The sequence below is a fragment of the Crocodylus porosus genome, unplaced genomic scaffold, assembly GCF_001723895.1.
Source record: "Crocodylus porosus isolate Cpor-Errol unplaced genomic scaffold, CroPor_comp1, whole genome shotgun sequence".
NCBI lineage: Eukaryota > Metazoa > Chordata > Crocodylia > Crocodylidae > Crocodylus > Crocodylus porosus.
The window spans coordinates 87049372-87062421 of NW_017728947.1; the positions used below are offsets into that span (position 1 = coordinate 87049372).

General features: G+C 39.7%; 1 protein-coding gene across 2 annotated transcripts in view; it reads left to right on the top strand.

The window, feature by feature from the left end:
* Positions 1 to 13050, top strand: part of TDP1 (tyrosyl-DNA phosphodiesterase 1) — a 139974-nt gene that overhangs the window by 29014 nt on the left and 97910 nt on the right. For both annotated transcript variants that reach the window (XM_019552395.1, XM_019552396.1), the window contains exons 11-12: positions 1211 to 1259; positions 3041 to 3107. In XM_019552395.1, the coding sequence (XP_019407940.1) occupies positions 1211 to 1259; positions 3041 to 3107 (116 nt within the window). The remainder of the gene's footprint in view (positions 1 to 1210; positions 1260 to 3040; positions 3108 to 13050) is intronic.

Genomic DNA, 13050 nt, shown 5'->3' on the forward strand with positions numbered 1-13050 from the left:
GATAGTTGTAAGCTAATTAAGAGTTATCAGCAGGGGGCAAGCATCAGCCAAGTTAAGTTATAAAACTTGCTTGAGTTGCCAGTAGCAATAACTTTTTTGAAACCAAGTGACCTTGCCAAAAAAGACAGAATTGTGAAATAATTCTAAAAGAGAAAAATAGAGATCCTAACCCAAGTATCTAGTTCTAGTTGGTTAGAAAAAAAGTCATCTCCACTAGCTATCACTACTGCTGAAGAGACTGCTGGGGGACAGCTCCTGAAGAGAGAAAATAACTTTGGCTGCTTGCAGAGGTTTTTAAAAAAAAAAAAGTGGCACTTTATTTTGAACTTGGCATGCCCCTGTGCTGAGTCCAGCACCTGGCCAGAAGAGGCAGTGCCTTAGTTGAACCCAGTTCACCCAACATCTGTATAGACCAAGCACTTTAGTGAGGCTTTTTTGGCACTTTTATCTAATAGCTGATTGAATCAGCTTTAGCTAAAAGCACTAAAAAGCCCTGCTGAAGTGCCTGATCTATAGATACTGCAGAGCTGGGTTGAAATAATGCACTTCTGCTTGCGTTGTTTTTTAAATGTCTGCAAGCAGCCTTAATGTCTTCTGCCAGTCCATCTCCTTTATTAGTGAGTAAAATCAGAGATGGGGAAGAAATTCCTAAAATCTTGTCTCTGTGGACAAGTTAATGCAGATTAGCTAGTGCATTGTAAGTTCATGCCTTAGTTTATTGAACACCAATCTCCCCATGTAAATAATCCCTTAGAAACAAACAAAATAAGTCATGTAAATTTAGATATTGGGAGGATAGAATTTTTAGTCAGGGAAGCATGTAGTATGAACTGAAACATGTTTGAAATCCCTATGCCTTTGAACCTTCAATTTCAGAGAGTCAGTAGCGGTAAAAGAGAACTAACAGAATAAATGTTCAGTGTATGTTGCTTCATGGCTAATTTTCTGTGTTGTCTTAGTTTGATTTTAATGAAACCTAAACGTTTTTTATTCCGATAAGACACAATATTTAATATGGCACTAAAGTCTTTTTCTGTAGTTTTCTTGGAAAACTGCATTTATTCCAGATTGAGAATTTCTGAGAATTTTCATTGTCCCTAAGATAGTAGCATCAGACGTTTGAAATTGGCAGCACCTTTTTTAACAGAGCTGTAGTATTGCATCTCTAACATTGTTTTAAGTTAATAATTGTTTGTGTTGTATTTTTTAGGTTTATCCTACTGTGGACAATGTGAGGCAAAGTTTGGAAGGATATCCTGGTAAACAAATTAATGGAAAAATAATTCTTTATTTTATAATTTTTGTGACAATGATGCATGTGAACTCGTGTGTAAATGGTTCAGTGACTGGTGATGCTGTTGCTGAATGAACCTGAAAGTTACTTGTGTAGGTGTCCTAAGTGTTGTTATAGAGTCCTGATTTGATTTTTTTGAGTGCTGACCCAACAGGGCAATTGCCTGACTCTGAACAGAAAAGTTTTACAGGTGTTGGCCTGAAAATTAAAATAGTCTTAGTCTAGTTTGTAGGTCACTACCCAAAGTGCTGTTCCTGGTCACAGCTCTAACTTAGTGATGCATGAGCTCTGGCTGCAAACCAGAAGATGTTTGTGTTTATGCAGAGTTTTTCTCTTCATTGCATTTTTGCAACAAAGCTGTTAGAAGGCTTACTTTGCATTCAGCCACAATGTAGATGCTGCATGTAATGAAAAATAATATACTTGTCTAGGAAGTGGCAGTGGGAACCCAGGTGATGCTTCAGTATTCCATGATTTACAGTTGGTCAGTTCATTCTTCTCATATTTCCATTCCTGAAATCAATGTGCATGTGTAAAAGTTTGGCATAGGCCAAGAAAGTCATCTTAAAGTTTTGTATCTGATGCACTAAGGCCAATAGTTTAAAAAATGGTTCTCTCAAGCTATTTTTATGAACTCACAGATGATTTCCTCAGTTGTCCCTGTTTCTGTGTGGTATAAGTTGAAGTGTATATGGGCTATTTTGATTATTGGCAAGATTGGCTATACAGGATCAAGGAGTTCTTGATAAGAATTCATTTTCTGGAGGTCCTTCCTTTCTCTGAACTGAGTCGTGGTTGGACAACTGTGAACTAAGTCAGGTATAGATGTAGTTATGATGCTTCTTGTAAATGTTTATTTTAATATATGAACCTAATACTGTATTGGAGAGAGAAAAATCAATTATTGTTTTACTGTGTATTATAAATAAAAATCATGGTAAAACTGATACTTTGTCTCCTAATTTGAAATATGTCATTAGTGTCTGTTACAGTAAGATAAAATCGTGTGAAATTATTCAGATAGCATGATTCTTTATTTAGTGGAGTGTTGGTATATGACCTTATGGCCTTTATTCAGGTGAACAGTCCAATTTGATTCCAGTAGACAGTGGCAGCCCACGTACGAATAAAGGTTTTGGGGAATTCATTAACCTTTAGGTTTGTAATGCCCAAGATGGATTACTGCTTGCTGTACTCTTCTGGATTTCCTTCATTCTGATCAGTTTTTAGAAAAATGGTTATTAAAAACCTCAACCAGAGATCAACTTAGCCATATACAGTTTCATAAAAATACTTGCCTTTTGTAAATATAATAGTTACTGATTTGAAGATTTCTTTATTTCCTGTATCTTATGTAAGTGAATAATAGATGTCCATCCATGATTATATAACATGGATCTATCTGGCTTACTAAGGAAAAAAGATCACAGTTGTATCTTTAAAGGAAAGATTGAATTGTGAACCATTAAGTCTGATTTTTTTTTTCTACCTCTTTCTGGTGTTAAATGCATTACATAAAATATGGGGATTGGTATTTAAGTATTTTATTCTGACAAGACAAACCACTTAATATCACAGGAGTTTTTCCTTGTTTTCTGGAGGGATATTTTATGCTGCTAATGGAAAAAATATATTCTTCTATGCCCTCACAATTTACTTAAAATGTGTTTTTGTGACACTTGCAAAATGTCTTTCAAAAAGACAAAAGCTAGAATTTTATAATGCTGTTTTTCTTTTATTTTTTAGCTGGTGGCTCACTTCCCTACAGTATGCAAACAGCACAGAAACAACTTTGGCTGCATTCCTATTTCCAGTAAGTATTTTCCATTTCTTTGCCATCAATTTACATTTATTTTCAAACTACGTATGATTAAAGTTTCCTACTGTATTCTCTTATAATGTTGAATGCAAATTTAGGCAAGCTGGTCATAAGTATGGGTGGATTTTAAACTCAGTAAATAACTAATCCGCTTTCAAATCTTTTGGGGATTTTTGTATACCACATACAAAATCAGCATTTAACTTGTAAGAAGAACTTGCAGAATTTCATAGAATCCAGTTCAGGACTTCTTTGATCAATTTCAGTATTAAAAATAAGTCACTGCTTACATTTTCTTTCTCTGAGTCAAGAAATACTGTTTCTTTCTCTGGGGCTGTGCTTCTTTTGTTCATCATCTCCATCTTCTTAGCTTCTGAACAGGAGTTTCCTGCTATTGAACCCCACTTGTCCTTGTTGATTCTCATCTCATTACTACTGTGCTGCAGCTAGGTTGCAAGAGTTGTGTCATCAGGAAGTTGGTAATACCATCTATTAAGGTTCACCAAGGTTTCCCATTAACAGCTTCCATTTTCAATTGGCTTACATGTTTGTTAGACTTGTCAGACCTGAACTGGTTGGGAAGGCCAATATTTTGCATGCTGAACACGACTCCTAGGCTAAATAGTTTGGAAATGTTCAAGAAAGTGGCTTATCTGTTTTGGAGAACTAGAGTAGGGGAAAGTGTTTTGCCCAAGTTATAAAAATAAATTCTGTTACCCTTTTGTTTGAAACACTGTAGCACCCCCATCCCTTGGAACAAAGTCTTAAAATCTGCCAGACTGGTAGCCTTTCTTCAAGGATTTGCCTTTTGCCATCCCCAGGGAAACCTAGTTAGGTTTGACCAAGCAGGAGGAAAACTGAAAGATCGCTGTTTGTTTATGCTCATTCCATAAGGATTCTGCCTGTATCAGGCACACTGCAGCAGGGGGGCTGGCAGGATCTCCTCTGCAATTCTTGGTATGGGTCTTTCTTTTAATGGAGAATAAACTTAGTCAAGGAACTTTGGGAGTGGGGAGGAGACTTTTTACAAAGGGGGAAGAATGAATGGCTGGGCAAAGAAACTGGGACTGAAAATCAGGACAATGGGGATGAAAATATGGAGGAGGGGGGATGGATATGGCAGGGAGAAAGCTAGGACTTGGTGCTCAAAGAGATTGGGGCAAGATAGTGGGGGATGGGGAGAGCAGAGGATGGGACTCACTATATGAAGAATCCATGGAGAGAGAGTTGAGATGGGAACTGTTGGACTGGGGATTGTAGACATGCATATAAAGGATGTAACTAGACCAGAGGGGAGGAAAAACTGATAAGGATCCAGGAGGAGGAGCCTAGAACTTTGTGGTGGGACAAGATAACTGGAATTAGGATGAGAAACTTCAGGAACAGAGAGGGTAAGGAGAATGTGATAAGCTAGGGGTAGATGAGAAACAGGACATTTAGTATGTGATGAGAGACAGGGTCAAGCTTCGGGGAAGAGGAAGGGCACAAGGATATTTCAGTCCTTTCTAGGCTCTGCAGTAGAATCCAAGATTCCAGTCTGGCTGTTATCCTACTGTAAAATGTACTGGCAACATATCTCACTTCTGTCTACCCTAGGTCTTTATACAGGACTGGAATTTATTGTTGCTTTGGCTTATTCTGTTGGCTCAAGTGGGAGAGGTTTTGATCCTGTCAAGGACTGTGGGGATCAATATCACGCCATATTATGTTCCAGCCCCCAGGTCCTTCTCTGCAGTGCTACAGCCTAGTTATTTATTCTCCAGTCTGTATTTGTGCATGCAGTTATTACATCCCAAGTACTGGACTTTGCATTTGTCCTTGTTGCTTCTCATGTAACTGATTGCAGACCATTTCTCCACTCTACCTTGGATCCTAGTCCTGCCCTCAGGGGAGTCTGCAACTCCACCCAATTTGGTGTCATCCACAAATTTGCTAAGCATGTGCTTGATCCCATCATGTAAATCATTAATGGAGATGTTGAACAATACTGGACCCAAAACAGACCACAGGGAAACCCCACTTGTTAGCTCCTCCCAGCTAGACATTGAGCCACTGATGACAACTACTAGTTAAACACAGGGATCCACCTTGTGGTACTTTCATCTAGTCTGTTTTTCCTTAGCTTGTTGGTAAGAATGTTATGTGAGAGGGTGTCAGAAGCCTTGCTAAAGTCAAGTTATATCGCATCCACTGTTCTCTCTCCTTTCAAAGAACCTATCACCTTATCACAGAAGGAAATCAGGTTGTTCAGACATGATTTGCTTTTGGTGAATCTGTGCTGGCTGTTCCGAATCATCATCATCTCCTTCACTTTCACCTTCACAATAGATTCCTTGAAAATTTGGTCCTCAATCTTTCTAGGGGTTCAGGTCATATTGACCAGTCTGTAATTTCTTTCTTTCCTTTCTGATGGACACTATATTTACCCTTTTTCCAAACATCTGGGACTTCACATGACCTTCACCGGGTCTCAGAGAATAGCTATAACTCTGCAATTACATCAGCCAGTTCCGTCAGAACCCTTGGGTGCTTCCCAGCTGGCCCTGCCAGCATGAAGACTTCCCTAAGTAATCCTTAACCTGTTGTACTATTCCAGCCTGTTTGTCTCCTTCTCTGTCCTTGCCAACAGCTGCACTCATCATCTGGTAGCTGCCCCATTTGTGAAGATGGAAGTTAAAAAGGCATTATATGCTTCAGCCTTCCCTACATCATACTTGGGAGCTGAGAACAGAGCATGAAGCCAAACATGCAGAAAATGAAGACCCTACAATATCTAGGGCCTGGGGAGAGTTTGGCTTGTGTAGAGGACTTAGGGTTCTGGGGTCATTCCAAGGTGAGACTAGAGGGGTTAATTACATATATACCCTTGTTAATTCAGCAATAGTGGGAGTTTCACCAGTGACTTCACTGAGACCACAGTTTTACCCGAATTCTTTGAGGAAAGGCTTGAGAAAAAGTTGTGGGGAAACAGAGCTATGTTTCTGATCCAGGTTAGAGCTTTCTTTTTCCTCCTGACATCTTTCATTCCTTCTCATGAGGAGTATATTATTATAACAGTTCAATTTTAATTAAAAAAATACTTTGATATAGCATTTAAGGGTAGTTGAATTTGGAATACATCTGAGAATGTCACTGTCATTGTGGGATTCCATATTGTGTCCAAGTTAGTTCAGATCAAATGCCAGTTTGTAAGTAAAAGAGAGAAAGGCTTGGCTGGCCCTTCCACCTTGGTTCTGTCAGTGAAGTTGCATCATTCCAGTTCATTGGTATAGTGAGAGTTCTGGAACTGGAATGCTGTTTTAAGTCCGATGCATGAAACAGAATGCTAACTCATGCTCCTGTATCACAAAGCTAGGGGTGAATAAGGAGGAAGCTATGATCATTTGCTTTGATCATTATAGGAAGGACTTATGACTCAGAATGGAGCAAATTCAAATAAGACAGCATTTTTGCATAGCCATTTTTGATTGCATTTACACAATTCATTTGATTGCAAAACATTTTTCATTTGGCATCATTACTTTAACTCTTACCATATATTTGCAGATTGTGTTTGCTGAAAGTGTGCCCATAATGCAGGGAAAGCAGCAGTTTTTAAATAAGTTTTTGGTGTGTCTACTTTTTAATGCAAGTGTTGTGTAACCTCAGACAGCTTAAAGTAACACCAATTTAAAAATAAAAAGTTGCATCTTGTGTGCACTTCGATGTTGCAAAATTTCTCACTCATGTTAACATTTTATAGCTCCATTGGCAGGAATGCTGTAGAGAACGTTCCTGTAAACAGACTGCTGTCTTTTTAAGTACCAGGGTATTTAACTCCTGGTTTTTGTGGAAGGAGATATGGAGGGTTCTTGCTCTTTAGAATATAAAAGAAACAAACCTGACAAAGCTGGCTGAGGTAAAAACTTTTATAAATAGGACTAGCACAGGCTAATCTTTTTTTACTTTCATTTATACTTCAGCAAAAGTTTTCATCACGGTTGTCTTCTGAGACATGTAAAAGAGCACTATGGATAGGCATTACATTTGTGCTGAGAGAAATGCTTTTCTGCTGGCACAAAAAGAGAGCATATAGCCAATTGAGGAGTGGGGGGTGGTTTTCGTTTTTCTTGGAAGAGAACTGGCTCTTTCATGGAAGAAAGAGTACTTCCAACCAGGAAGATCTCTCTCCTGTGAGTCAAACTGAGCTGCTGTATGTTTCTCCTGCATCTTCCACAAACCAGTGACCCTAGTCTGTGGAAGGCTCAGGGACATATCCCTGTGGCTTGACTCATCCTAGGTAGTGGGAAAAATTAGCTGCAACTTGCCTATGAGCCTTCCACTTCTATAGGGAAGACCTTGGTTTGTGCAAGCATTAGAGAGATTTCCCAACCACTTGACTCGACTCAACCCAGGGATATGGAGGATTTGCACTTCCTCCCGCAACCTTCTCCAGTTCAGGGTCACCCCAGTTGCGGGGAAGGTTTCAGGTGCACTTCCCTGAAGTCGCCATGGACCCAGTGGCAAGGGCTGAGAACGTTTAGCTGTGGTTTGCCTACAGTGAAGATGTAGCAGTAGCAGGCTGGAATACCTGTACACTCTAGGCAGGATTTATAGTACTGCAGATTTCCCAGAAAACTCATTCCAAAGAAATTGCTTTTCAATGTGTTGTATTAACAACTTGTATTCAAGATAGAATTTAAATGCTCAAATGTTGGTAGTTAAACTTAGTTTAAATATGTACCATATACTCCTTATTTGTATTTGCATTTAAACTACTGATGACCTACATGCATTAGTGATTGTCTTGTTACTTAATGTTTGCTTCACCAGAACTTTGAGACAATCATATTCACTTGCCCTGATCCCTAGGATTCTGTGCTGGGTTTTGTGCTAGTTCTGTTTATTCTGGGTCCTCTGTTGAATTTGAAAAGTATTGTGTGATAGGGCTGTGTGAAATTTTGCTCGCTGTTTCATTTCAACAGTATTTTGACTTGTTTCAAGCTGGAAAGAATGGAATTGAAACGAAACAAAGGGCTTTGAAGCAGCCTCAAAACGAAACAAGGGCAGTTAAAATGTTTTGAAATGTTTTGAGTTTCGAAGCTGAAGCTGGGTTTGCCTGCAGGGAAACAAAGTAAGAGTGGGCGGGGGGGAAAGAAAGATGCAGTGAAGGCATGCCTTAATACACACGCTGCAGAAAAAGCTGCTGCAGGAGAGAAAAGAAAGGCTCTGTCATAGTTTGGTTGGCTGAGATGCTGCTGGTGCTACTGTGCTGCTCATCACTAAATTATTGTTTTACCTATTGGTGTTTAAAATGGTGGACTGGACTGGGGCTGTAGGGGAAGAGACGACCTCATTGGGGCACACTACTGTGTTGGGTAGAGGCCCCAGTGCCAGTGAGGGTATGCCTTGTTTAACACACACACCACACACGAGTTTTGCTTGTCAGCAGCTTGAGGAGCAGTTTCCCAGAAACCCCTGCACCTATCTACTTGAAACTTGGCAGGCTTCATACCCTCAGAAGGGGCTACCATCCCTGCTGGTTTCATCCAAACCTGCCAAAAAATGACAAATTTGTAGGCAGTGCTTCCCCTTTATAGTCTATGGGTGAAATGTCAAAACAGCAAAACAGTTTTGAGGAAATTAAATGGAACAGTGCTTTGAAATTAAATAAAACTTGAAACGAAACACTTTCCCTTTGAAATCGTGAAACAGACGTTGAAACGAAATGGTGCTGTGTTGCACAGCCCTGTTGTGTAATAATTGGGTAAAGCAGATGCAATCTGTGTTTACTTATTTCAGAGCTCATACCAGTCCACTGTGATGTGTAACCGCTTGAATTTTAAAGAACAGCAGTAATGTGTTATTGCAGGAATCTTGCTGGGCATTTTGCGGTAGGAGTGAAACTAAACAGGGAGGCATGAGTTTTGGAAGGATCTCCCTTTTTATGAAAAATAAGTAGAGCAAGATACTCAAACATGCTAGGAAAGGGTTTGGAGAAAGACCATTAATATCCTAAATACAAGGGAAAGGAGTAACTTGAGGAGCTAGAGAGAAGTCTGTTGATAAAATAAAGGGTATAAAATGCAGATGCTTTTGAGTTTGTTTCTGTGTAAGAAAGCTAAGAATATCCATTACTACTGCTACTGAAAGTTTATGACAGATTGTGGGGGCTCCTGAAACTTTCCTTGCAGTTGAAAACAAACAGGTGGTTAGTGTGAAGTCAGGTAGAAGGCAGGGCAGGATGCAACTGACAAAGGTATGTGGTTGTCTGCATAAACTAGTGCCTCTCTGAACAAGTTAATCTCAAGGATGTCACCATGCCCTATCTTCTGACAGTCAAAAATGGAATTTCTGCCCTGCAGTGAAACTCTGAAATGAAATAGTTGAACTTCCAAATAAAGGATAAAAAGAAGAGAAGATTGCAATCAGTGCAATCTAATATTGGAGCTGTATTTTTTAGACTATATGCAATTGAACACTAGGCACTTTGGTGAAATTGTACAAGTTTGCTTCAAGACTGGTCTTCTTTAGAAACTATACATTATTTTTCTTTTCATAGGATGGTCTTTTTTGTTATAACTTGGTCCTGATAAATATGACCTTTAAGGTCTTTATCAGCTTCCTTTTGTAGTTGTTTTCACCTGGAGTAATTCAAGATATTATGTTAGATCTAGCACTTTGGGATTCTAACCTGCATGATCCTCCTGTTTTACTTGTGGCAAATTATGGTGTTATGTACCAGTTGAGTGTGTAGTTTTGCTAACAGGTTAGACAGTAAGTTTGTGTAGTATGGTTTTGATACAGATGATCCTACCTCAGGTAGGGTGTTGCGCTGAATGACTTCAGGAGGTCCCTGTTAACTCTACTTCTCTATGATCTTATGATCAATCTTTTCATATTTCAGGCTATTAAATTTTACCCAGTTACTCCTATAATTGAACCCAATATGCTTTAATTGAGGTAAATTTATCTTCTTGAAAAATATCCAGCCTTAATTTGGAGATTATGTGCAGGTAGAGCATCTTCCCTTATTCCAATGACTAATTGCCTTAGTTCCCATTTGAATTTGACTAGATTCAATTTTTAGCAGTTTATTCTTGTTATATCTTTGTGTTCCAGATCAAAAACCTTATGGAGTTACTCTATAAGTTGAAATAAAATTTAAGTCTCTCTTTATAGGGTGATTCCCACCCACCCCCAGCCCTTGATTTGTTTTTTTGGGAGTATCTTCTGTACCTTCTTCAGGTTTTCAATATCTCTCTTAATATGTGTACAGCAGAACTTCATGCAGTTTCCCACTGTGGACCTCTCTGGTGCCATATACAGAGGTAAAATCACTTCTTTGCTTACTATTTCCTCAGCTTTTATAGATACAGGAATCAAGACCTCTTTTCTACAGCATCCTACTGAGAGCTTGTATGAAGCTCCTGACCCTTGTGGGGTCAGGTTTTTGTCCACTGCTCTAACTACTTTAGAGTTGCTTCTTTCCAGAACTGCATACTTTTTACTACTATGTAACGCTACATTTGGTTATAGTTTTTTGTTTGTTTGTTCATTTGTTTTTTTAATTATCTTCTTTATTTTCCACTTTACGTGTGTCATCCACACGTTATCAGCAGTGATTTTAATATTTAGTCCAAAATCACTGATGAAAATGCTGAGTAGTGGGTAGAACTCCACTAGAAACACTTAAATTCAATGATCATTTGCTATTAACTTCTACTTTTTGATGGTTCTCAGCCACTGTTAATGTATTCTATAGTGGTAGTTTTCAATCAGGGTGTCATGTGGCTGGAAATCAAGCACTTCACAAAGTCTGTTACGTATGTGCCATTGCAGTTACCTTCATGAAACTAAATTGTCCAATCAACTTGATTTCTTTCTTTGAGACTGCAGTCTCTGTTTTGACAGGGTGGGAGTGGTACTTACATGCCTTTTCTTTTTACTCTTATTACTTGTTATTATCATTTATTGCTTGTTCTGTGACCTAAGGCATTGGGAAGAAAGATTGTCTATGTTGATAGCAGACCAAAAGTATTTAAACCTATTAATTCCACAATAGCTCAAGATATTTTTTATGGCAGCATTTTTGTGGAAGAAGCATTTTAGTGCATCTCTGCACTACTTTTTTGTGCCTTATTGGTGTTATTGGGCGTGTGTAGACAAAATGGGGGGCCTAAATTGAAGCAGTGGGTTTTAAAAAACACTGCTTCAATTTAGGGCTAATTAAACCCCCCCTGTGTCGCACACATACCCCACTGATTTACCTGCCTCTCTAGTAGGGAGGGGAGGGCAAGCTGCCAGCAGGTAGAGTGGTCCCTGGGCTACAGGGTGGGGAGAAGGGGGTGGGGCTGGTGCTTCCTTCCGTGACCATGGTGACACCCCCCCCACCCCCCAGGTGGCACCCACCTGCAGGCACCCAGCTCGGACAGTCCCAGGGGGCACCACGGCCATGGAGGGAAGCACCAGGTCCCTGCGCAGCTCAGGCAGGCGGGCAGGCTCCAGGGGTGGGAATCAGGTTTGCTGCTCTTCCTGGGCTGATCCTGCTTTCCCAGGCTGCTGCCAGGCTGCCTGCCTGCAGGGCTTCCTGAAGAGCTGTGGAGCTGCACAGAGCCTAGTGCTTCATTCCACAGCTGTAGGAGCAGCAAACTAAAACTCCTTGAAGGAGTTTTAGCTTGCTATGCCCCAAGTCATTTAAGGTGCATTATGCCGCCAAATTTCCTACAGCAGCTGGAATTGATGTGCAATATGCTGCCAAAGCATGCAAACACTGACACCATTAAAGCACTGCAAAAACATTTAGCCCGCTTTAAAGTGTCATACACACATGCCTCTTGTTTTCTCTACATGCGGCCATTGTCATGGATTTCTCTGGCCATGCTTGGCTCTTATATAATCAACCCTCAGACTGCATGATGAAGGAATCTGTGTAAATCAATGGCATATGGATTCTTAACTTAAAATAATGTTGTGCATCAAGAGAAAGCTGCTGTTGTGAAAACCTGATTGCTTCTTGGCTAAGCCTGGGCATAGTTTGTGTGGAGAGGTTTGCATAGTATTGTGCAAACTAGATCTCTCCCTCCCTGAACAGAATTATTTGTAAAGAGGCAGTCTTTTGCACCCTTCATTTCATTCATGTGAAAAATCAGAGAGGCTAGATTGGCTCACTTCACCTGCATAAACAACCTAAGCCGTATATTCCATGTATAAAATCTCCTTTGAATTCCCTGTTTGGGCATGGCTTCTTCTGATGATTTTATCATCAGAAACATAAACTCAGAGCAGAACACAGAATATGCTTGCTTATCTAACAAATGTGTAGAAGAACAACAAGTTTCTGAACCCCTGCAAGTAGATAGAAAGTGTAAACATTTCAGATGAGTTACTGCCATGAAACTGAGTACATAAGTATGTTCACTTCCTTTTTTGTAGGAAAACCTTATGTTGTTTACATCAACTAGTCTAGCGTGATATTGTGTATCAGTTTGTGTATTCTTTAGGAACTTCATAATTTCCTTATTTCTAGTTAGTAGGTGAATTGTCTCATTGGTTTTGCTATTCCTAAAAGTGCAAAAGGAAAAACATATAGCTGAAGATGATCAGATTTTTCCAATGCCTTGTACCTTGTTTTTTGAAAGGCAAAATGTAGAAGAAAAACAGATTTTTCCGGAGTCATGGCCAAGAGAACTGACTGCATGGAGCAGCTCACTTTCTCAGCATGTTAAGTGAGTGTTTCAGGTGTTAACATTTTCAGGTGAAACCTGTGTTTCAGGTGCTTCATAGTGGTAATCTTTTCATACTTGCTGCCAAATGATGGCCACCTATAAGTTTATCAGAGGTGACCACCAAGATCTGGGGGAATGTCTGTTCACCAGAGCGCCCCAAGGGATGACGAGGTCGAACGGTCACAAACTCCTGCAAGACCGTTTCAGGCTGGACATAAGGAAGAATTTCT